Source organism: Plectropomus leopardus, chromosome 19 (assembly GCF_008729295.1).
Source record: "Plectropomus leopardus isolate mb chromosome 19, YSFRI_Pleo_2.0, whole genome shotgun sequence".
NCBI classification, from domain to species: Eukaryota; Metazoa; Chordata; class Actinopteri; order Perciformes; family Serranidae; genus Plectropomus; species Plectropomus leopardus.
Genome location: NC_056481.1, coordinates 5754137 through 5779412, shown reverse-complemented (window position 1 = coordinate 5779412; position 25276 = coordinate 5754137). Strand labels below are relative to the sequence as shown.

The following is a 25276-nucleotide window of genomic DNA, read 5'->3' as shown; positions in this document are numbered from 1 at the left end:
CTGTGACAGTGGTCGTGTATGCATTTGCTTGCTTTTAATCGCTGAGCACGATCCATATTAACCCATCACTAGCATATGCACTCTCGCTCTCTGAGGAACACACCGCGCAGTCACCCGCCGAGGAGGGACAAAGACCAACTCTGATGCTCACGTGCCACACGATGAAATCGCAAATCCTGCACCTAAAATACAGCGCTGAAGGCCAAATTTGTTGTCCAATAAAAGCCTCAAATGAATTATATGAGTTTGTACAAAACTATAGAAACTGATGCTTCACCTGTACTCTACAGCTGCAACAACTTTTCAAATAATCGATTAGTTGTCAACTATAAGATTTAATCTCCGGCTCACTTGATAATCGATTAATCAGTGTAGGTTACTTTTTGAGAAAAAAAGTGAAAATTCTCCAATTCAAGCTCCTCAAATGTGAATATTTTCTCATTTCTTTACTCCTCTTGGGCTTTGGGAAACACTAATCAACAAATATCTTACATTTTATAGACCAAACAACTTATTGATTAATCAATAAAAAAGTAAAAATGTTCTGATTCCAGCTTCTTTAGCTATATATATATATATATATGTATATATATATATATATTTAATTGGACAAAACAAGACATTTGAGGACGTCATCTTGAGGTTTCGGAAACACTGAAAGACATTTTTCAAATTTTTACATTTTATGGACAAAAAACCCAATCACCTAATCGATTAGTTGTCAATTAATTAATTGCCAACTAATTTGGTGATTGATTAATCAGATTGAGTTTTTGAAAAAAAAAAAGTCAAAATTTTCTGAATTGTTTCTTAAATGTGAATATTTTCTGGTTTCTTTACTCCTCTAATGACAGTAAATTGAAAATTATAACTGCTAATGATGTGAGCTAAACAAAAAAGTGAAATGTGAGTATTCGGTCCTTTTTGACGGTTCCTTTACAGGGTCCTATAAAATTTCAAAACTTTTCCATGACCCATAAAAACAATTCTTTTTTGTGTGTGTCGTTCAAACACATCATATTCAAACGTCATTTCAGCTGGAGCGAGAGATGAAACGTGGGAGATAATGAAGAAACGTGCGTTGTGTTAAAAAAATGATACACATCAGTGCATATTAAAAAAATACATTTGCTGCAGTATTACACGATGTGGAAGATCCACAGAAGATTATTGTAGCAATTTCTATATATATGTTAAATCCATAACTTTTTTAAAATTGTGCATGATTTTGACTGATTCCATGACTTTTCCAGGTTTTTCCAGGTGGAAACCCTGAAAAAAATAATAAACACATCCACATCAGTTATGAAATTGATGAAGAAGTGGACCGATATGCAGAATCGATAACGGCATTGGCATAAATAAAAATGATTAATTTCCACCCCTATATGACACTAAAGAGAAAAACAGAAAATACAGATTTTGTGGTAGTTTAATTCTCATTCTGATAATATTTTAAGTGTTTACATGCATTTTCTGATCCTCTTATTCTCTGTGCTTTTATAAAACTTAGAGCAAAAACACAGGTTGATTGACGGGAAATTAATGGCCTAAAATTCACTTGTTCTAGCTTCTCTAATGTGAGGATTTGGGTTTTGATCTGTTGGTCAAACAAAACATCCAAATAAATCATCATGGACTCTGGGAAATTATTCTGCACACATTTGACTCTTTTTTGATGTTTTACTGATGCAGATTAACCGATAAATAAAATACTCATTAGCTACATCCTTCAGATCGTTTAGGAAGCTTTTTTTTTGCATTAAACAACGACACAATCTTTTTTTTATTTGGACACAATAGAGGTAATTATATCATTCAAAGTTGGTCGATGTCCCAGTCTCGCTCGAGTTTCCACCTCCATATGACTAGCAGTGGGACACAAAGGCAGGGTGAACAGAATACAATTCAAACGCAAACTATGTTTCCTTTCTATGTACAATATATAACTTAATTATAAATATTGTCATTTTTCTCTAAGTACTGAGTCGTTGAGCCGTTTGTATTTTTCTGAGCAATGTACAGTATTGAACATAGAATATTGTATTACATAGAATAGAGCCTACTAGCAACCGTGGTTAAGAGCACACTTTGAAAGAACAGAAGATGGATACGGAGTCCGCGAGTCGAGTCCGATGGTTCGTACGTTCACTCTGTTGTGTTCGACTTTGTGCCGCACAACGTTCCGGAAGTGCACCGCTCTTTGATTCAGAAGTGAGGACGCTCCTGTTGTCCCGCCTGTGTGCAGAATATGACGATGAAATCTCACTGATAGTTATGTTTTTGAGATAAAGTCTAATACCCTAAGTGTGTGTGTGTGTGTGTGTGTGTGTGTGTGTGTGTGTGTGTGTGTGTGTGTGTGTGTGTGTGTGTCGGCTGTGTGGGCTTCTCTCTGATGAGTTCTTTGAGTTCGTCCGGGGTCAGCAGCTGTCGATTTTCTTCCTCTCCCACTAACGAGCCGAGTCCAACCAGCCAATCACATCACACATTAGACTCCACAAATGGTCTCTTTGGTTTGATGGGGGACGTGGGGCCTTGGGTCCGGGAGTCACGCGACAGCTGGCGGTACATGTTGTCCTGGTAGGCCTGCGCCACGGGAAGAGTCCTCGCCACCTTCACATCCGGGTACGTGGGCACCTGGCTGACCCGCTCCAGGATGTCGCCACCGCCACGGGAGCCGTTGGCCAGCTTGCCCAGCGACGGCGGCTGCGTCTGGGCGTAGTAGTCCTCCTCCAAGAGGTGTCCGTTCTGGGCGTTGTTGGTCTTGTTGTAGTAGGCGATGTTGCCAAGCGACGCAGGGGGGCTGTAAGTGGAGCCTTGCTGGACCAGCTGGCCGGGCGACGTCGGGCTGATGGCGGAGTCCATGGATGTCATGGCTCTGGACCGCGAGGGCTGATGCAGGTACTGCTGAGTCCGCGCCGTCTTGTCTATGATGCCCATGAAGGGCGTGTTCCGGGAGCGCGTGGTCTCGCCCGGGTACAGCCCGCCGCCGCCTTGAGAGGGAGAAATGGGAGAGATGTCGTCACAGGAGCGCTCGTACGTGGCCTGCAGGGGGATCTCCATCTGTTGAATGGAAGTGGACGGCCTGAAACCCGGCGCTAAATTCGAGGTGGATCCGGTTGAAATATTGTTGCTGGACGGAGAGAATCGGAGGCCGACGCTCTGTGAGTGGATAAGTGGCCTCGGCGTGGGCACGTGCTGCTTCATCTCAGTAGTGTTGGCACTGACGGGGCGTCTCACCATGTGGGGGATCTCAGGGGAGCCCAGCTGGCAGGGGGGCATGGCGTTAGCTCGCTCTAGAACATGTTCAGAGACGGGGTAGTAAGCGGCGGACTGGCTGCGGCTGATTTGAGGCGTCTGGCTGTAACGGATGCCCCCCGGGCCCCCGCTGCTGGCGCGGTAGGCAGAGGAGGGGCGCTGGGGTAGCTCGTCCTTCAACAGGCCCGACTCCATAACCCCTCCTCGGCCGCCGTGCTGACAGAGGGCCCCAGAGCTGAGGCTAGCCTGGGGCATGGACCGCCCATCCAGGGAGGGCTGGTACACGAGGCGGCTCTCGACGTCCCCCTGGTAGCGACCACCCATGGAGTGTCCCATCTGGCCGCTGTAGAGGCTGTTGGGCTGGTTTGTGCGGACGATTTGGGCAATCGAAGGCTGCAGGCGAAGGCCTTGGGCTTGGTGGGAGGACAGAGACTGCTGCGAGGTCAGCTGGAACGAACGCTGGCTGCTCATCTTGGAGAGGGGAGATTTGGGTCGGCCGGGGAGCTGCTCTGTCTGGTAGCGAACAGGCGACCCGGACTGGGACCTGTACAGACAAACGCTCTCTACAGGCGGGCTGGCTCTGTATTGAGCAGCGCGGCGTAAAGGGGACGGCGGAGGACTCTGATGGTCCATCCCTTGACCCCCGCTGCCCATAGAAGGCGGGCTGAAGCCGTAAGACGACTGGTGCACCGGGGAGGTGTGAGGCGGGCTGTGTCGGTAGTGGTTCTGATGCGTCGGGGAGAGGGACGGCGATGTCGGCTGGTAGGAGGCGCGGGTCGGGGAGGACATAGAGGAGGAGGTGGGGTGATACTCGTACGGTTGTCCCATGGGCGAACCTCCAGCTAAGTAGATCTGATCTGGATGCGTCGGCGACAGCGGCGGGCTCTGGATGATGGGAAGGCTGGAGGGGTTGGTGAGAGACTCGGGCGGAGGCAGACCCACAGACATGGCCTCCAGCTCCTGCTCCAGGTAGTCCTCGTCCTCAAACAGGTCCTGGACGGGCTCCATGTCCTCCAGTCGGGGCTCAGGGGGAGGGGGGAGAGGCATGGACAGGGACAGGGACTCCTCGTCTTCCGGGGGAGGCGTAGGAGGAGGGGAGGGAGGAGGCTCCAGCTCCAGGTCCTGCTGCTGGTGCTCCTCCTGGTTGAGCTGGTGGTACTCCTCCTCCACCCTCTGGAGCAGCCGCTGGATCTCTCGGTTGTTGGGGCACTGCCTCATGGCTTCATTCAGGTCCTCTAAGGCTTCAGGAAATTGTCTGGAAAGAAGAAACTGATGGTTATGAGGGTTCAGACACATTTTTACCAATTTCGTGAATTTTAGGCAAATTTTAAAGAAAAAACGTTCTCTGAAACGACCATCGATACTCCTTATCGGTTCTTTTTCATTACTCTATAATAGCTTTATTATACAAATAATATTTAAAAAAAAACAGAACTCAGAACAGGATTAGAACTGAATACTTAAATATAACTAAGGGACTGTTTGTTGTTCATGAGAGGGGAGGCGTCGGTGCGAAAAGGGGGAGGTATGTCAAATAATATTTTAAGCATTTATTTTTATTTATTTTATTCACAAGCTACTTAGCTCGCGAGCTGCTGGTCAGCACCCTTTCTGAAAAAAAAAACTGTTGAGTTTTTGTAAAGAAAGTGTTTCCTTTTGTAGTTTGGCTGCTGCTAGCATGTAGCAGATGAAAGTAACCAGCGAGAATTCAAACACTACTACAAAATGGCAAACACGCTATATAGTGCACCATTTCCGTGATAGGGAACGGTTCCCAACACAGCTCTAATTTCATGATACCATCATCAGTTTAGCTTTAGCCTTTGAAAATCATTAAAGTAGGCCAAAGATGCCAGCATGCCTGAAGAGAGGGTTTACAATCGACAAGACGTCTAGATTGTGGAGACGTCCACAAGACGTCTGTATGAAAGAGCATACTGGAGTCCAAACGCATGCTCACACACGATGAAAGAACGTAGCTGCAGAGACCATTTAAAATGAATTTCAAAGACTATTTCACTCTATGATGTGTAGAGGGATGAAAGGAGCATACCTGCTGCTACGCTTGGCGCGTGCTCTGGCATAGTACGCCTCGTAGGATTTTGGTTTCAGTTCAAGTGCCTTCGTAGCAAATTCCTCAGCCATCCCAAAGTCCTGGAGAGATTGAACGACATCCAACACATATGAAGACATTGGAAGATACAGTCAGCAGCATAATGCTCATATTCATATGGTTTACTATGATGCAGGGCTCAAAAGTTTATCTAGAATAGGTGTGCTGTAGTAAATCCCCAATTCTGTGGCATTTTGGCATTTTTCACACGCCGCTGGTGCTACAGACTTACGTTCATTTTCCTCCGACATCGGGACAGGTTGAGGAAGAGCGATACTTTGAGTTCCCTGAAAGTCTTGAGGTCCTCGCTGAAGCCTTCGCGTGGAAACTTTTTGAGGGCATACTGATAACGCTGCGCTGCCTCCTTCACCTTCCCCTTCTGTCGGACAAACACAAAGAAATCCTGTTATCTTCCCGTCGCAGTGAAAAAAAGTTCATCTAAAAAAGACATAAAGGTACATTTTTCATAGCATCTGTTAATAATTTGTTCTCAGTTAGACGACATTCTCAGAGAATTAAATCTCATTTTCACAGTACTTTAACTTTGTTGTTAACAATAAAATACTTGACAATAAAATACAAACATATACAAAGCATAACATTGGGGTATTACAATAAACTGAAATTACATATACAGATAATTAGGTATAATGTTTTTATAAAATCTATGCGTGATAGTGACTGTGTGGAGCCTGAAAATGACTTAAGTATAAATAAATAAATATATAAACAAGTAAATAAAAATAGAAACAAGTAAATAGTGGTGTACATTAATACAGGAATAAAAAAACATAAAATGGGAATAAACAACTGAACAAATACATGTTTAAATAAATACAAGAATAAATAAATAAATATGGAAACACACTAATAAATGTGTAAGTAAACACAAGAATAAATAAATATATAAATGTGTACGTAAACACAAGAATAAATAAATATATAAATTATACATACACATAGGAATAAATAAATGTAGAAATAAATACAGGAATAAATAAATAAATACAGAACAATAAATGCATAATTGAGAATAAATGCATGAATGAACAAATAGATAAAATGACAAATAATTAAGTAAATGATGTAGTAATGTAAATGATTAATGCATGAAAAAATAATTCAATAAAAGTTAATACTTAAACAAGCCAGACTATTTTTCTCACAGTACACAGACCTTGCTAAAAAAGTAAAGTATACTTAATAGGTTTTTGATTTGACATTTAAAAGATATTTATCAGATCATAGATTTATCTTTAATACAGTCGGTGAAATCTGAGCTGCAGGCTCCCGTTCTCTGACCTTGTAGAAGCTGTCCCCCTCCTCGATGAGTTTGCTGAGTAAGATGATCATGATGTCGGGTTTGGAGGTGGCCATGGCCCACGTGGCTGGACCTGAGTAACACAGGAAGGAGCAGATGAAAACAGAAGACGCAGTGAGAAAGACACACAGCAATAAGCAGGAGAGGAGGAAGGAGGGAGCGACTGGGAGTCACACTACACACAACAAGAAGAACAGGGATGAAGACAACAGCCAAAATGGGGGAATGGAGGAGAGAAGACAGGCAATCCACTGCAGAGAAAAGATTACAAAGACCTGCTCTGACACCTCGAGAACACTGTGACCTCGCTATGGGACATCAGACCTGGGTCAAATACTATTTGCAAAGAAATTTGTTTCAGTAGTATTATTATTTATTTTAATTTTTTTAAACCTCGCTGAGAGTCGATTTTGCTTCATTAGAGTGCAGAATGAGCACATTTTGAACTGTTTTCAAATGGTAGATTAACTGTAGCCATAATCTGCAAATATGTTTTGGCCCAGGCAGAGTAGATGTACAGAAAAACAAACAAAAAAACACTGTCATGTAGAGTTGGGTCGATTTCCGGTTTTGCCGGTCTGGTACGGTGAGTTTAAACCGGTTTGATTTTATGCAAACCAACTGAACAGCCAGTTTTCATTATAAAAACCTTCTGACAAATTAAAAAGTAGCTGTGTTAAATGTGGCATAGATAAGCAACCTGTGCTCACCACGTCACAGCACTAAATCCATCTCATACTGCATTTGTAATAAGCAATATTACAACATAATTAGCAAAATATTTTACATTTTGCATTTTACAGCCAAGTCCAGGCCAGTGTTTCAAACATTAAGGAGATAAAATTTCAGTAGAGGTGAGAAGGGGACGAGTGGTCACGTTGTGTTTGTGAGTTCATGTGTTTTTTGGGGTGATGAGAAAAGATGTGGCAGACTTAGTCAAGAAAACTATAACTGCACCAATATAACAATATTTTGGGTTTGAGCCGAGGAAAGAGGCGATCTAACTGGATGAATGCACCATTTTGAGCCGTGTTTCTATTTATATCTGTCGCTCGCTTTGACAGCACGGAAATAAGGGAAGTCATTGGTAGTTTGAGCATATTTACTGAATTTAGTGTGCACAGAGAGTTCAGACGCGACTTGATGCTAGAAGACGGTGGTGTCCAGGGTTCCCAAACACTTTCAGCAGGACAATTTCGACAAGTGAAGGAGGACAATTAATAAAATATCCGTTTCATAAAAGTATGTGTCTGTCTGTGTCTGTGGAATTTGCTGGCCCAACTAAGGTGCTTCTCCACACACACACACACACACACTGGAGTCTCACTGCCCATAACAAATGCCATCCCACTACGTCACATAAACACACAACCGCATCTTAAAGGGTAGGGCTTGATCAGTATTAGTCATGGAAAACGAGAACTGTGCGAGTTTTCCATAAAAATTGACTTTACATGACATTGCATGTCTTTTGAACTATTACACATTGTAATATCTATGCTGAAACCACATATTGATATGATTTTTTTTCTAATTCCATGACTTTTTCAGGCCTGGAAAACAAGATTGTGAAATTTCATGACACTTCCAGGATGACAGTGGGAACCCTGGGTGCTATTATGTTCCACTCAGGAACAGCTGCTGAGTCAAGTGGGACACCTGGTATATGTGATTTAATTTATTAATATTATTATTATTATTGAGTATTTATTTATTCATTTTGATCTATAATTATAATAACAAAGTATTTGTTTGTGTGGGATGGCAAGGATGGGGTTTGTGAATGTTTGTTCTGTTGATTCCAAATAAACAAAAAGCCAATAAACAATTCTGGTCTGGTCCACAGTTTGCCTTAATATCAAACCGGTTTGAAAATGTTCACACCGGCCCAACCCTACTGTCATGTCTTTCTTACTGAGACACATTTTCTGTCTTTGTCAAGAAGTGCAGATGTACAGTAATTCTTTCTACTGGCGACTGATTCAGTGAAGTGATCAAGAACAGCAGGAAAAACTTGTGTCGTGTATTTAAAAAGAAGAAAAAATGATCCCTGCAGACTGCTTTCTTTGTGACTGAAAAATCTGACTGTCTTTTTCTGAATCTGCGCAACAGCAATCCTTGACACATGTACACACCACAGAAATGAAAAAGGAGGGGGGGGGGGGTCTTGCACAAGGAGACACGGGGCAGGTAAACAAAAGAGGCAAGCAGGGAGGGGGGAAATAACAGAGCTCTGCAGGCTGTCCTCTGAGCTGGTGGTGGTGGTGGGGATGCTGCTGACTGGCCTAGCTGACACTGAGGAAACGTCTGGAAGATGAGCGATGCACAGTACAGTGGTTTATCACCTCAGTCTGTGGTGGCGGTGGTACAGAGGAATTACAAAGACATGCATTTCCTGCTACGCAAAGTGCTAGTGAGGGGCTCCCCCCCGTCATGCATCTGTGGGATGGCAGGTTGACACCTCGGTACGACGTCACAGGCTGGAGGCCGGGCATGCTGTCATTAACCACTCGGATGTTAGCATCTACCTCTAGGGCAATCCCGACTGCATCACTGTCAGTGCTAATACCTTTTTGCATGTTATTATTTGTCAGTTTGAGAAGGGAGCTAAGCTGGCCTGCCGACACTTAGGACGACACAGACAACACAGAGAGAGGAGATAGAGCTGTCAAAATGCCTGGTGGGGTGAGAAGTCGACAGCCTTGGCTTTACCTCGGGGCCGACTGGGCAGCGTCTGACATCCTGGGGGCCGGAGAGAGAGGCGGGGGCAAGAGGGAGTGGGGGTAGAAGGAGGAGGAGGAGGAGGTCATGAGCAAAAGGGGAGGGAGTGTAAGTGGGAGGGCAGAGCGAGGGAGAATTGCCAGAGAAAAACAGAAAGAGAAGGAGAGGTGATGGCGGAGGAGGAGGAGAAGAAGTGAGGAAAGGAACACAAAAAAAGCAGCAGTGAGAAGCGGAGATAAGTGCCTGAGCAAAAAGAAAAAAAGGAGAAAAAAGGAACAAGCGCTAATAACAACCTGTCTCTGAGCAACCGCAGAGGAATAGAGCGAGAGGATGTGATTGAGAGGGAGAGAGCGTGAGCGGTAGGTAGGTAAAGACAAACAGACAGAGAGAGAAAGAGAGAGAGAGAAAAAGCAAAACAACACAGCAGTAGTACAATAAAAAGAAACACACATCAGAGCCATAAATAGCCGAGGAGAAGCAGCACGATGCGGCAGTGGGGGGGCGGATGACATACAGTAGCAGGAAGTGGTTTAAGCTACATGGAGACACAAACCTGAATCCATGGCTTATTGCGGTAAAATGCTACTCTATAATGACCAGCGTGTACTTTAAAAGCGTCTTTGGATTCTCCCTTTCATGCAGCTCATGCTCCAGTGCATGACCTTTTCAACAAAAATACAAACTGTATCTCATTTCAGGCTTTTATCATGGCGCTACAGGATAAAAGATGCAGCACTCAGAAAGAGGTCCTTTGTGCGTTAAACGGGAGGCTCGTTACTCCGTCGACCCGCTCTTACCTATCTTGGCTCCTTTCTTGAGCAGGGCGACCACCACCGATGTGTTTCTGCAGCCCACCGCCCTGTCCAGAGGACGCATCCCGCTGTAGTCTACGTGCTCTATCATGGCGCCGTGGTCGACCAAGAACTGGACCTGAAGGGACAGAGACAATGTGGTGTGATGGCGCTGGCAAACCTTTTTTAACCCTTAGGGCCCGTTTTTAATATCACACACATTCTGCGCTTTTTAAAAACAAGCTAAAAATATATTATACATTAATATGACTTTCTACTTTTACAGAGATTATTTTTCTACCCAACATCAGTCCTAATCATAAATATCAAATATTCAGAATTTTCAGAATTTTAACCCTTTAAATGCCAGGCTTTTGTCATGATGGCAGTATGTTTTTAGATTAAAAAAAGGGAATATATATATATATATATATATGTATATATATATACATACTTTGCACATAAGTCTGTACTTACAGTGAGGGTCAAAAAATCTGTCTCTAATATTCGATACCTGGACCTTTTCAGTCCTGGATTTCCAATCTTACCACTTCAGAGTCACCGTAGAAGGCCGCCAGGTCAAGGGGCGTGCGACCGTTCTTGTCTGCGTGGTCGGTGGCGGCTCCGCTCTCCACCAGGCAGCGGACGACAGGTAAGTGTCCTTTGAGACAGGCCCAGCTCAGAGCGGTCAGCCCCTCCTTGTCCATCAGAGACAGAGAGGCTCCTGGGAAGAGACATGCGGCATTGAGACTCAGCCGGACGTCTCTCACTCTGAATCACTCCTCGTGACTAACTCCTTAATTCACTTCTGATGGATTTTTAAAATCTGCTGCTGATTTAATTTGGCTGTAATTATCGTAAACAACATTTGAAAACTGTAATTATGCTGATTTTTATTAGTACTGTGGCTGGGTTTTTTTTCCATGAAGGACTGCAGCGTTTCGACAAGTGAAAGAAAAGAAAACACCCTGGTACATCAAGTGCTCTTGTGGAACAGCTTTGGATGCCAATGTGTATTTTCTTAGCTATTAATTTACTGAACATTTGCTGAGATATTTTGTTCAATCTTTATTTCAGAAAATCTTCTTTTATTTATAGATTTACATTTAGGAGCTTCTATTTGTACTCTGTTCTTCTGCTACACAAGAAGCCCTCACTGACTGAAAATGCATTCTAAATCCAGTTTTTTAAAAAATAATATCCTCTTACCTTGAGATAATAAAAACTCCACAGTCCCCAGGTGTCCCTCTGAGGCGGCCATCATTAGAGGAGTGCGACCCTGCTTATCAGCCAGGTTGACATCTGCGCCGTGTGTGAGGAGGAGGTCCACGATCTACAACACCCAAATACAGCACACGTCATTGTATAACAGCAGCTTGATTTCATAATAACTTTGTGAGTTAACACTTTAAAGTGCCTTTCAATTAATGTGAAAAAATTTGCGGGAACAACTTTATTTTTATTAGTAATTCACTTAAAACGTGTGTTTATAAATATCGTAATTAAATACATAACATTTTAGAATTTATTTCTTGTTTTTTTTTTTTATTGCTTCTGATTCACACTTGTGTTTAATCTCTACTGGATTGACCAATTATTAGTCTGTCATATATTAAAAAATTGAAAAAAATTTAAATGTAATATTTTTAAGGCCTAATACTAAATATGAGACATTTCATGATTTGTTAAGAAGCTGCAGAAACCCGCAAATGCCGATGCATTCTCATATTTTTAAAGGAAGGTGCTCCAAGTGAGGGGGACTAACCTGCCAGTGTCCCTGTCTGACGGCGCTGAACAGCGGGACGATGCCTCGTCTGTTGGGCTGGGCCACAGCCGCCCCCTGCTCCAGTAACAGACGACAAACTTCCAGCTTCCCCCGACCGGAGGCTGCAGTCAGAGCTGGACACACAAACACACAACGAAACACACAATGAATTAGTGAATGAGATAAAGAGAAGAAGGGTAAAAAATGTGATGGACAGAAATCAGATTTTTAGTTGTAGGAGATCGGTGCTATCTATTGAGTAATTATTAAACCCACAATAACAGATTTGTTTGGCCACTTTGGAGCTTTGGAAACATGCAACATAAAGGCAAACCTATTTACACACTCTACAGTTAAGCAGCAACATTATCATTCATTTGGAGTCATGCTTGTGTCCCGCAGCTGCTCAGTTCTAACTATGTTCACCAGCTAGTTGATAATAATGTCTGAGTGGGTTTTTTTGCCTTCTGCAGCTGAAAACGTCAGTGAAAGAGCAGTTCGAATTGAGCCAGAAGAAGCTGACCAATGAGCTGAAACTCGGAAAATAAAGAATCTACTTTGCATGTAGTATATTGAAAATAATTCATTTTCTTGTGATTTTCCATCTATAAACATATTGGCATGAAATATTATTATTTGTTATTAATATTTATGATTAGGACTAATATTGGTTTGAAAAATTAACTCAACTAACTTAACTAACTAATTAACTTAAGTGCAGTACTTGGTAGTATTTATTCCACCACTGCCTGTCAGCTGATGCATACATTGATATATCTATAATAAGATATCAGCCAGCTTATTGGCCTGGTTTTAGTTTGAGCCTTTTTACTCTTTGCTGGACTGAGACTTTGATACTTACAGTTCAGTGACTACATCTGAACATATACACTCTCCCTCTGGCTGTTTAAGAATAATGTATTTTCAGTTGACCTATTCATGAACACTGGGATTAAAACTCATCTTCCAGAACAACTGTTCTCCTCCTGATCTCCTCTAAACAATGAAACTACGGCTGAGCGAGTACGAGTCCCCCTCTTCAGCTGACAGCGAGCAGCAGCCTCTCTAACACTCTGCAGCCGGGGAATAAGGCTCGCAATGAGCTTTCATCGCTTTAGGTTACAATGATGCATTACATTTCTCAACACCCTGCCATGGGGCAATCACACTAGTCATTTCTGAGCACCCTGGAGCACACTCATCCCTCCTCCTTCTCCTCCTCCTCCTCCCTCCTCCTCCTCGGGGTGAGCCCAGCCCTGTCTGTGCTCCAATGACACCACTGCACTGCCATCAGCATCTGACGCAGCAGCAGACACACAAGAACGATCTCTCACATCCGCACTGCAGCGCTCTGCCTCGCCGTGCCACACTGAAAAACTCTCCCAATGAACACCTTAAAAAAACAATGTTTCAATTTTATGTCTCAGGACAAACTACAGTTTGTTTTTTACATTATGTCCAGAGATTTTACAACTGCATGAGTAAAGATTCACAGTCTTCTGTCTGGGTTTTACCGGTGACATGTCTGTCTAAAAGAGGCGTTCCCACCTGTCTCCCCCCACAGGGTGTCAAAGTTATTGATCTGAGCTCGCTCCACCTCCTCTTCATCTTTCTCTGGCAGGTCCAGCAGGTAGGACACAATCTGAAGAGGGACAAGATTCAAAAGGACACAGATTAATGTCCAAGTTAACTGCAGACAGACTCAGGTAAATGTACATTTTAAATAAGCTGGAATAATTTACAGAAGGAACTGAAATAGTCTGAGCTGATTACTAACAGGGAACTTAAGATATTTTAAAAGATCGAGAAAATAGCACTCTTGATTAATGTGACTTAATGTTACTCTAATTCTCACTGAAATACAAAATTGTACATATTAATTTATTTGACTATTTTGTATTTTAACTGGAGGTTGTGCTCACTCTTTGTAATGTGTGACAGTTGTATTTGTCTGCTTGTATTTATTGTTGTAGCAATGTTTTACGCTGCCCTCTTGGCAAGGTTGCTCTTGAAAAAGAGATTTTGCATCTCAGTGAGTCTTACCTGGTTAAATGAAGAATATGTATAAAACACTTCATAATGGATGTAATCTAATTTTATGTAATCTGATTTTAAAGGCTGAATTTGAGATGATGTCAGTTATAATTAGCAACAACATCAACCACCAGACATCAGCTGTTGGGATAAGATTGTCGTTGATTTAGTCATTTTAGAGCAGGAGTAGGATTTACTACATAAGAATAATTTATTCATGGTTCTCCTCTAATTTAATTTGCCACTCTTTACATCTCGCTGTTTCCCTAAATTCTTTTCCCTTCCATCATACTCTCGCTCTTTACGCTCCCTCCTTCACTCTTTCTCATTTTCAAATAAGTGTCAGTTTAGCGGTTCCCAAAAAGCCTTTTTTTTCTCCTTCTTTTTTTCTTACATTTTCAAAGTGCTTTCACTCTCAAACTGTTTGACTATTTCACCATCTGATTCTATCTCTGAAAACTTAATCACATTTAGCTGGTTTGGAAACATAAATCTGACAGAGTTCAGTGTGTGACAGCAGGCCTACTCTGCTGGTGGCCCTGTTCAAGAATTTCTGCACATCTTAGTTAAAATTCCACCAAAAATATACCTTATGTCTTTTCACGGGATCTGCACTTAACAGATCCTGTACATTACATTTTGAATAATGAATGGTTGTAATGTACAGCATCAGTGAATGTGGAGCACAAAGTAATATGTATTATAATGTCTTGAATTAACATTAAATCTAAGATTTTTTTCATCTGTAGCTTCAAAATAAAGTAAAACATACCTCAACAAACGTTTAAACAACGGCTTTTAAACATAAGAAATGCATTAAAAAAGCAATATTGTCAGTGATAGTGTTGGAGTTGCAGTCAACAGAGAGCATGATGATGAAAACACCTCCTCCCTCCCAGACGTACCTCGGTGTATCCCATACTGGCTGCAGCGATGAGCGCCTGCTGGACCGCGTGGCTCTTGGTGAAGGCCGCCTGTTGTTGGGTTTGTGGCGACTGCTGCTGCTGGGAGCCCATGCACCAGTCGCTCTGGATGAGGTACTTCACCACCTCCATGTGGCCCCTGAGAGCTGCGTGAACCAGAGCGCACTGGCCGTTCTTATCCAGGTGATCCACCTGTTGACGGGACACGGAGTTCATCAGCTAAACCGCGAATTTGGCTAAAAATTACGTCCCGTTATCAGGACATAACAACAAACTCAGTCGTAAAAAGGCAAGAAAAGGTTATTTCACACGCTCTCCACACTTAGCACACCTTCGCTCTCTTGCGGCAAAGTGCAGTCACAATGGCCATGTGTCCTCCAGCAGCGGCGTAGCCCAGTGGCGTGAGGCCGCTTTCAGATGGAGCGTCGACAGAGGCGCCAAACTCGAGCAGCAGAGCCACCATGTCCATGTAGCCCAGGTGGGAGTGGACACACAGGACGGGGGCGTTGTTCAGCACCTCTGTACGGTAGTTTACATTGGCGCCCCCCATCATCAGCAGTCGGCTCACCTGGAAACACACACGCACAAAATAATTTACTAAAAACAGCTTCGCAGTTGCTCAGTGCGTCCCTGATCAAGTTGCAGTTACGGTTACAGAAAACATCTTCAACCAGGCAGCACAGAAGATCTTTACAATCAGCACAGTCTCAAGATTAGTGTCAACAATTCAAAAAGTCTCCCCTTCTGGTCCTGAGATATGACTTTGAGTAATGGACAGAAAAGTGTTTCTGCAGAACATGATGATGTCACCCTGAAGTTGACCTTTGACCTTTTGGTGACCTTTGACCTTATAAAATATCAGCAATTATTATCATTTATCCTGTTAAACATTATTGTGAGATTTTGTCATAATTAGCGTATTGTTATGGCAAAAAAAATATATAATATATCTAATCAGTTCAATCTCAAAGTCCAAGTGAACATTTGTGTCAAATTTGAAAAAATTCCCTATAATTTTTGAGATAACGCATACACCAGAATGCCTCTGAAAAGAACAATGTAGTCAGTTTATCGTTGAGTTCAAGTGGATGTTTGCGCAAATTTAAGGAAACTCCGTCACAGTCTTCTTGAGATATCAGGTTCACAAGAATGAGACAGAAGAAGTCACAGTGACTTTGCATTTTGACCTTTAACTACCAAAATCCAAACAGTTCATTATTGAGTCAATGTGGATTTTTGTGCCAAATTTGAGGAAAATCTCTCAAGGTTGTCTTGAGGTAACAAGTTTATGAGAATGAATCTGGTGCAAGGTCACAGTGACCTTCAACCACCAAATTCTAATCAGTTCATCACTGAGCCCAAGTGTTCATTTATGGCAAATTTGAAGAGAATCCCTCAAGGCGTTCTTGAGATATTGAGTTTACGAGACTGGGACGTATGTGCAGACTTATCTATGGACAAACCAAAAACACAGTGCCTCCAGTTGTGGCTATGGCCTGCACAGAACCCCAAAAATTAAGAAATTAAAAGTTAACAAAGTATAGATTCAAATATTGAAACTGAGTCCGGTGAGAGGAAGCTTTTCATTGAAGTAGTCGTAGTAACATGTTGAAATATTCTTCAAGTATGACTCCTCTCTGCCTGTACCTTGATGTTGGGAGTGTAGAGGTTTCGGAGTGAAGAAAGTGCAGCTGAAAGGCCCTCTGTGCTGTAGGAGACCCACAGGCCTTGCAAGATGGATGAGGAAACCCCAACTTTCTTGCTGAGGCCCTTGAAGAGGAAGAGAGAGAGAGAGAGAGTGTAAATATTCATTACTTTGGAGCCAGACCACAGCTGTGCGTGGGTGTGCATGTGTGTGTGTGTAGATGTGCGCGCAGACAAATAATGGCGTACCTTGAAGATATGTGCTTTGAGGATGTGATGGCCCAGCTCAATAGTCTGCTGTCTGTTCAGCTTGTTCTCCTGCCGAGAGAACCAGAAGGCCAGCAGGGTGTGACCGCTCCTGCAGAGAGGACGACACAGAGTGCTTCAGTACTCCAGACTGACTCATCAGGTCATTACGTTGTGTTCTGCACACTTGGTGCGATCTGCTTTAAATATAACACAGGAAATAAAATGTTCCTACACTTCTGCTAGATAAACATAATGTACCAGCGGCTGATAGAGTGAGTTAAATTTAAACACGACTGATTGACTGCACATTCATGGCGGGTCACACTACATACAGCAGCATAATCCTTCAAATTGCGCAAATTGAAATAGTTGATATAAAATACGCCTGAAGTCAATTTTGAAATAACTCCCATTTATTGCAAAAAATGTTATGCTCATATGAGGAGTTATTTGAGGTGATTAAAAAAAACAACTTTTTCGCTTTTATAGGTCACATGACGCTATGACTGTGTACTCCTCGAACTGGCTTCCTCATGATGCAGCAGGAGCTAGACGTGTTTTTGCATCACATGACTCTTTGTTTAGCCGATCATCTGTAAGTTTTGAATTCTTCTGTGAAATCGTGGACTATCGCCTCCCAAAAATACCTCATAGGTGGCCGCTCCCATGTATAAAGGTCTTGCCTTTCCATTATCGCTCGTATAACACACCCACGTCGCCTTCCATTGAAAATACAGACAGCTAGTGGATGGCTGCAATAGAAATAAAGGTGCTAGTGTGTTGAACATCATCAACATGACGGAAATCTCTAGTGTGCATACTCTATGGGCCCAATGATGCACAAGTGGTTTGTGAAAACTGAGCTTTTTTGGCTTCATGTGCCACTGAGCAACTTTGATAGCAATGAACACAGCTCTGCATTGAACGAATATGACAAAGTAAAATCTGTAGTTCTGGTAACAGCCCTAGAGACAGTGAAATGCATCGTTCAGCAGATTTGAGCTGAGATGTGATCAGGGAGGTCTGAGCTGTAGTAGGATGGAGGAGAGTTTACCACAGTTCATTGACACACACTGTTGTGATACAATGCTGGTTAAAAATTGGTAAAGTGTCCTTTTAAGCAGGAAATGAAAGCGTTGCTGTTTCTTTAAGACTTATCATAAGAGCAGTTTGAGCAACATTCAATTCAATCCACTGTCTGTCCTGCTCCGTCCTCACCTCGGATCGCAGAGGAACTTTGTCTTTTCTCCTTCCTCTCTCCAGATCAGCCACTCCCTGAAGGACGGGTGAACAAACATCCTGGTCCCGTCCCTCCTCTTCACCAGGAAGACTGACAGGTTGTCTACACGTTGCTGGAAATCTTCCCAGTCCAGCGTGCCCTGCAGACACACACATCGTTTCCATGTTAATTTTTTTTATTTATAGCACAGGTCACGCTGATATTACTCAAATAACATCATTACAAATTGTTGGAGGTTCAATTTTATAAAGGTGTATAAAATATCTGATATTTAGGCAAACACAAAATGAATCTAAAACACAGTGCACATCAACCCTCTCAATGAATTAATTACACGTGTCAAAATTAATTGTTTGTTTCATCTTGATGACAAGACATCTGTTGTATCTTTCAGTCTTCATGCAAAATACACTTTCAATGCATTTATTTATTTGTTCTTTTATTAAAAAAATGTTCATCAAAAATTAAGCAAAAATAAGTAAGTAAAAATAATACTTAATACTTATTAAAAACTCTAAAGGCAACTTTGCCTCATCAGGACTGTGTAGTTTGATCAGATTTGAATAGTGATGACAAAAAAACACCAACTTTCATCAGATGTTGAGTCAAATATTGCTAAATTATGATTGGTGCACAGAAGCAGGTGACATCACCTTTTCCCCAGCTGAGTCTACTTCAAAAAGTACTTTAAAAAGACAATTTAAAAAATACAGAAAAACTAAAACTATTGTTGAAAATATTGTGTTCATGTAGGAGCCCATCGGCCACAACAATAAGCTGATGGGAAAAATAAGTTTTCAGGGTCTTTCCCTGACCATGTTAAATAAACATTTGATAACTTTGACATTTTCACTGATTTGCTGACACATTTAATTGGCTCCAGGGCAGAGTAAAAACAAACGAACGAACAAAAGCAAATGATAAATACGAGCAACTACGATCTTTTAACCCTTTATCAACCTTATCAATCTACAATCTTTTAACCTCTTTAAATGTTGGACTTTGGGAGAAGTTCGAATGCTGGATCATCACGGCCGTTTTATAAAACATAAATTCCAACGAAGGCCTTGAGATATTAAAAGGTGTAAAGGTTTGAGGCTCTTGTATATTTTAAGATTATTACCTGCAGCGAGCCGGCATTGATGGCCTGATATATCTGCTCATCAGTCAGCGGATGAAGCGAGGCCACGGCCACGTTGAGCAGTGGAAGCGCCCGCTCGAACGAAGACTGCGTGGGGAAACGCATGTTGCACTGCAGCAGGTACACCTCGGCCAGGTTGACTGGAACCACCTGAGGAAGCAAAGAAGGAAGCAAGCCAGGAAGGAAGGAAGGAAGGAAGGAGAGAATCTGAATGCTGATTTCCTCCGGAGTAGCTCTACAGAACATGAATAATGCATCGTGTTTGTACAGCGCGTCTTCAACTATTCCACGTGGTCCTCCTCCGAGAGACGAAAATGTGAATTCATCAGTCGTCATTTTTTTTTATGGAGTCTGGAAGCACTTCTGAATACATGAAACTAAATGAACCTGGGGGTGTGAGATAAAATATTTCATAATGAAATGCACACTAAAACAATTCGGCTGCATTATTTATCACAGAGGTGTTGGGTTCCGACTGTCAAAAAGAAGATTTAATGAAACTACTTTTACACAACGAATGTCAAAGTTAAATCAAAAAAAGAAAAAGCTTCTCCAGCGTTGCCTTTGCAAATTACCAGCAACAAGATGTTTAGTTTAGAAAAGGAGTTTTCAAGCATAGGCCCCCTCTCAGACAAATTATATAAAGTAGTCGAGTAGGGACAGTGGCAATAAAAGATTATGTAATATTATAGTGACCAAATGTATACTTTATATGAATGAGGCCTTTCTCTCCCTCTTTTTCCACTATATTTTGTTATTTTGTGCAGTTTTATATACTGTACATATACAGTATGTGCATGTATGGGTGCAGATGTTTGTCGGAGTTAATTGTAATGCATCATTTTACTTTATTTGTTAAAAAGACAATCAACACAATTAAAAGAAAAAGTCCATTACAAACTAACCACGTACCTTATAGCTGGAGCTTTTGAGCACAAGGTAGCCCTTCTCGATGAGGTCAAAGGTGAGCTTGAGGTACAGGTAGGAGCCCTGGCTCAGGGCCTTGAGGTGGGCGCTGAGCTTGCCGAAGGTGGTGTTGTCCATCTTGCCGTTGAGCGAGATGTTGTTCTGGATCTCCGGGCTGCTGTGGATGCGGTGCAGGATGTAGCCCTGCAGGTCCTGGTCGATGGCGTCGTTCTCCTCCAGGCCGTCCAGGGAGATGCGGTGGAACGGCAGTGCGTTGGTTATCTCCTGAACAGTAAAGAGTAATTTCAGACAGGAACTTGATATTTGTGCAACAAGAGACTACAGACTTACTCACCTACAATGATTCATAAAGAAGTTAAAAATAAAGTATAACATGCTGTGAATAAGTAGCCCGCATCCATTTCTTCCTCATGAATAAAAAGCAGAGGGAGAGAAGACAATATATCTCTGCATAACAGAGTAAAAGGTCAGAGTCAAAGAGACAAATTCAGTGTTGTCAGTTTGTGGCCTCCAGTTGACGCAAAAATAACCTGCTCATAAAGTTAATTTAAAAACATCTTAGCTGGCAGTATTAATTTCACATTTGGTACAAACAATGTACCCTGTTAAAAAGTGCCATAAAATACTATATGAAAATATTTGTTTCAACTTTCACTGCATTACATTTGTCAACCAACATCAGTCCTGAAAATCACTACCAAATATTTATTCATTTTATGATTTTAACCGCTTAAATGGCAGTTTGTTTACATAATGCTACTGTTATTTTAAATGAAAAAAAAAAAAAACCACTAAAAAGTGGTTATTTTTCATATACTTAATGATATTTTTTGTTGTTGATTATCACAGTCCCGGATAGGTCAATAATTAGTAGCAATATTGATTTTTTAGGCACACAAACAGTGTACCTTGTCAAAAAGTGCAATAAAAAATACTTTATATAAATATTTTTTTCAGCTTTCTACATTTGTCAACCAACATCAGTCTTTACAATAACTACCAAATATAGAAATTACAAATGAAACTTTTTGAAGTAAATTAAATATCACTGCAATCTGTATGAAACTCCTCACTGACCTGTAGCGTAGTTCTGACTGTGACGACCAGTTTGAGCCAGGGAGGGAACTTGTTGATGGTTTTGGTGAGGAAGGACACGATGGTGTCTCCGTAGTCCGGCTTGTGGAACTCTGCCTCGTTGAGACCGTCTATGAGGATGATGAGATCCTCCTCGGAGCTGATCTTCCTCTCTGAAACGAATGTAATGTAATTTTATTTAGACACGGACAGCGCACATTAAAACATTAACCTTTTATAAAACAAGGAGCAAAGCTGCTCTTTTCTGCCTGTATTCCTGGGGCAGGTAGGTGGAACAGATAAATTAATGTTCATAAAATTTTAAAAACATTATTATCCCAATATCAGACTCCACCTTATCATGATAAATATCAAATCTGTGCAAAATTGCAGCTATAAAATTATCAGGGCACAGTCATTTCTACATCCTAAAACCAGTTTGCCCCCTCCCACCCCCCAACATTCACAAATATGTGCAAAAAATTCAAAATTAGATATGTACAATGCTGCAAAATCCCAAATCCTGAGTCCATCAAATACACCACGCTCAATTTAACCACACCACAGACTGATGTGTTGTAGCTGCTGCAATAGTGGGCCAATTACATGTCACACCTGTGGTAACTGGCTTCGAGAAAAAACATACAAATCATCTTTTTTTCGGGATCTGGGTACTGAAAGAATCAAATGCAGGTATCATTTGACTGGAGAAGACATTGTTTGCATCTTGAATACCACTTTAAATTTCTGAATAATCCACAAAGTTATATTTTACTTCATATTTAAAACTAAATCAGTTTTGATTTTTATCCCTATTTAAAATAAAATTTTGGAACAATATACAACCCATGAAGCTCTGCTTGGTTTAATGAGTTAGCAGAAAGAAAAAGATTCAGTTGCAGCTTAGAGATTTAATCTTGAGCTCATTGTGCACAAGATGCATCTAATATTACGCACCACGGATTCAAGTGAAAGCATAAATCAAATGCTGAGGTCTAAAGAGGCATCAATTACAAATAACCAAAAGCTATGTGTTTGAATGTGAGGCAAAATACTCTTAAATTATTACACATTCCAGCTTATTATGAGAAATGTGAGACGTTCAGACCAACAGAGCAAAAAGAATGACTCACAGAGAGCTGCAGAGCACTGTAGGCCTCTAATTTTTTAGATAAATTATTAAAAATGATTGAATCCAGGGATTACTAAATATATATGAGTTTATATACACAGTTACACCTGAGGAGATACTGCATGTTGTCAGCTTTTCTCTTTAAAGGAAAACTTCACCTGAACATGACCATTTGTATATCAACTACTCACCCTGTGTTACATTGAATTCATGAAGAAAACTTTGTTTCTCACATGCCTCCGCAGTGAATTAAGAAACCAAAAGCAGAGAAAAATAGGGGCCCACATTTAACAGCAATAAAACTATATCTAAACATCTGTTTACAAACTTTCACACAACCCCGTGCAGTGGAATTCAAGTCTCATTTATCCAGCCTTAGTACTTCCAAAACACATTAATTTTTTACCAAAAACGTACTTTTTAAAACACTTTCCTGTACAAGATGCAGCATGAGCTACTCGGTTTTAAGGTGATTTAAATCATAATGTTTCAGTGAAAGTGCGTGTGTTTGGGAAGAAGTGGATAAATGAGAATTGGTTTATTCTGCAGGAGTTGTGTAAAACTTTGTAAACATGTTTTTATACAGTTTTAGTGTTGCCAGGAGCGGACCCTGATTACTTCAATTCATGAAGAATGTTTTGCCTCTTGGATTCTTTGTTCAGCATGGTGGCGCGAGAGAAAAACAAAGATTTCTTCACAAGCTCAACGTAACACACAGTGAGTGACTGATATTCAAATGATCATTTTGCAGGTGAAGTCTTCCTTAAAGCTCTGAAAAACACATATTTTTGATGAAAAGTAAACTCGTGGAATGAAGTGCTGCATTATTTTGCACAATATTACACTTCTTTTCAACTTAACATCTATTCTGTGGCTGCTCTGATGTCTGTGTTAATAATGTGTTAATAATAATTTGAAAAAGATCATGTTTGGGCTTATAAAAACTCAGTCATGAGGCGCCCCATAGATCACCTGGTAGGGCGCATGATGTACAAAAGGCTGAGTCCTCACTGCAGCAGCTCGTGTTCAATACTGACTCCCTGCTGCTGCCGTCCCCTTTCTCCCCTTTCCTGCCTATCATCAGTTATTCTATTATATTAAGCCAAGAGAAAAAAACTGAAGTAAAACAAAAGATTTTGGTGGCACAATCACTGCTGGAAAGGCCGGCAATTTCTAGGTAAAAATTTACTTTTGAGGCACTGTCCCTGGTGGAAAAACAAAAGCGACAGGTTGCTAAAAACAATAACTGGCTTATAAAGAGCCGGTTTTGTTGTTTGTGGGTCTCAAACAGAAGTCTGCAGCATTCGGTAGCTTGACAGTTGTCACCTGCTCAAGTGTCACGCCATCCACCTTTACCTCCACCTTCTGACATAGTCAGGTAATATACTATGTCACTTTTGAACCGTATGAAACGCTCAAAAGTAACATATTTGTAGTTTGCAGAAACATATATGGCTGGTGACCAAAGGTGACCGCATCTTTGCCATCAGGGTCTCTAGGCTCTGGAGTTCTCTACCTGAGGTGATTATGCTTCCCATCACTTGTTTTTAAATCATTGATTAAAGTGTATTGTAAGTCTGATTTGTAACTTCTGTGTGATCTCCCTTTCTTCTGTTTGCTTTTCTGCGTAGTGTTGGTTTCTTTGTTCATATCACAATTTTATGGTTGTACTTGTATTTCTATTGTTTAAAGCTTAGAAACTTTAGCAAATTAGTTTAATTTCTTTCAAAAACATGGGCAGAATGCAACGAGCAACTTGACAACATGTGGCTTAAAATTAGCAAAAAAATAGTTAGAGTTGCAAAAAAATTACCTGAAAATAAGAAAAAAGGCAAAGTAAAAAACAGAACAGTGGCGCAGTGGCCTTGTCCTGCATGTCATCCCTTCTCCCCCTTTTACGCTTAAATACAGCCAAAAACTAATCTTAAAAAAAAAAACACAAAACAAAAAACAGGAAAATGACCCCAAAAAAGTGCTAAAAATTAAAAATATGTGATGTTTTTATATTTATTATTTATTATATTTTTTTCTGTGATGTAATTTTAAATATAAAATTATTCTAAAGAAACTTTTATTTTTCTGGACATATTTTGGATATTTTTTTCAATAATCCTCCCCTCTTTTTAAAACTAATTTTTAAGTAATTTTCTTATCACCCTTTAACAGGTTCTCGCATTTCTTGTCAAGTTGGTCATTGCTTCTTTTCCCTGTTTTCCAAAGAAATCAAACCAGTTTGCTCATAGTTCAAAGGGTTAAAGCGCATGCATATTTTGATGCACTTTGCAACCTGGTTTAATATATGCTATACCAATAATAGTATTGTTACCATTGTAAAGTGCATCCAGGGGCTCCAGGACACCCCTCCTGAAGGAGGCCAGGGGGTCCTGGACGCAGGAGCGCAGACTCAGGATGCTCTGTAGGTGCGGCTCCCTCAGCAGCTGCTCCCTGTAGGCGACTAGGTGCGGCGAGCGGCACAGCAAAGCCGCCACGTTGTGCACAAACTCCGGCACCAAGCAGGTGTAGGCGTTATCTGCCTGGCAGTAGTGGTACGCCACCACCTGGGGGAGACAGAGAGTTGGGAGAGGACTGGTCACTCAAAGGAAAACAAAGGTGGACACTTCCAATCCACCTCCACCTCTGAGTGTTGGGGAGTTTGGGTGTCAGATGACACACTTTTAGAAATTACACTTTTGTGTAAGCTCCGTCAGAGCAGAGACAGTTTTCCAAGCGTCTACTACGGCTACAACTCATTTGGGATTGAGTCAACTTCATGCTGGATGATTGCAGTATAATGAAACATAATACTTCTCGTTTCGCTGTACGGTTTCAGCTATTAATAATTCATCGCTTCCGGCAGCCAGGAGAGATTCGGAGGTAGCTCATGCATGCTCATGTGTTGGAAGACTGTGGCACGATGGAGTCAAGTGTTAAACTGTCACATTT

The 25276-nt window shown here is 41.4% G+C and overlaps 1 protein-coding gene across 6 annotated transcripts in view; it reads right to left on the bottom strand.

Moving 5' to 3' along the window:
* Positions 1–806: 806 nt before the first annotated feature.
* Positions 807–25276, bottom strand: part of LOC121959384 (protein TANC2-like) — a 171403-nt gene continuing 146933 nt past the window's right edge. For 4 of the 6 annotated variants that reach the window (XM_042508674.1, XM_042508675.1, XM_042508676.1 and 1 more), the window contains 19 exons: positions 24660–24891; positions 21205–21374; positions 20113–20391; positions 19183–19350; positions 18038–18198; positions 16820–16928; positions 16574–16696; positions 15258–15494; positions 14909–15118; positions 13518–13611; positions 11970–12103; positions 11414–11537; positions 10753–10928; positions 10211–10343; positions 9405–9434; positions 6674–6765; positions 5604–5750; positions 5312–5412; positions 808–4513 (listed from right to left, as the gene is read on the bottom strand). In XM_042508674.1, the coding sequence (XP_042364608.1) occupies positions 2482–4513; positions 5312–5412; positions 5604–5750; positions 6674–6765; positions 9405–9434; positions 10211–10343; positions 10753–10928; positions 11414–11537; positions 11970–12103; positions 13518–13611; positions 14909–15118; positions 15258–15494; positions 16574–16696; positions 16820–16928; positions 18038–18198; positions 19183–19350; positions 20113–20391; positions 21205–21374; positions 24660–24891 (4752 nt within the window). In that variant the 3' untranslated portion in view covers positions 808–2481. Of the gene's footprint in view, positions 4514–5311; positions 5413–5603; positions 5751–6673; positions 6766–9404; positions 9435–10210; positions 10344–10752; positions 10929–11413; positions 11538–11969; positions 12104–13517; positions 13612–14908; positions 15119–15257; positions 15495–16573; positions 16697–16819; positions 16929–18037; positions 18199–19182; positions 19351–20112; positions 20392–21204; positions 21375–24659; positions 24892–25276 lie in introns of all 6 variants that reach the window. The other 2 variants (XM_042508672.1, XM_042508673.1) reach the window with 2 other exon arrangements.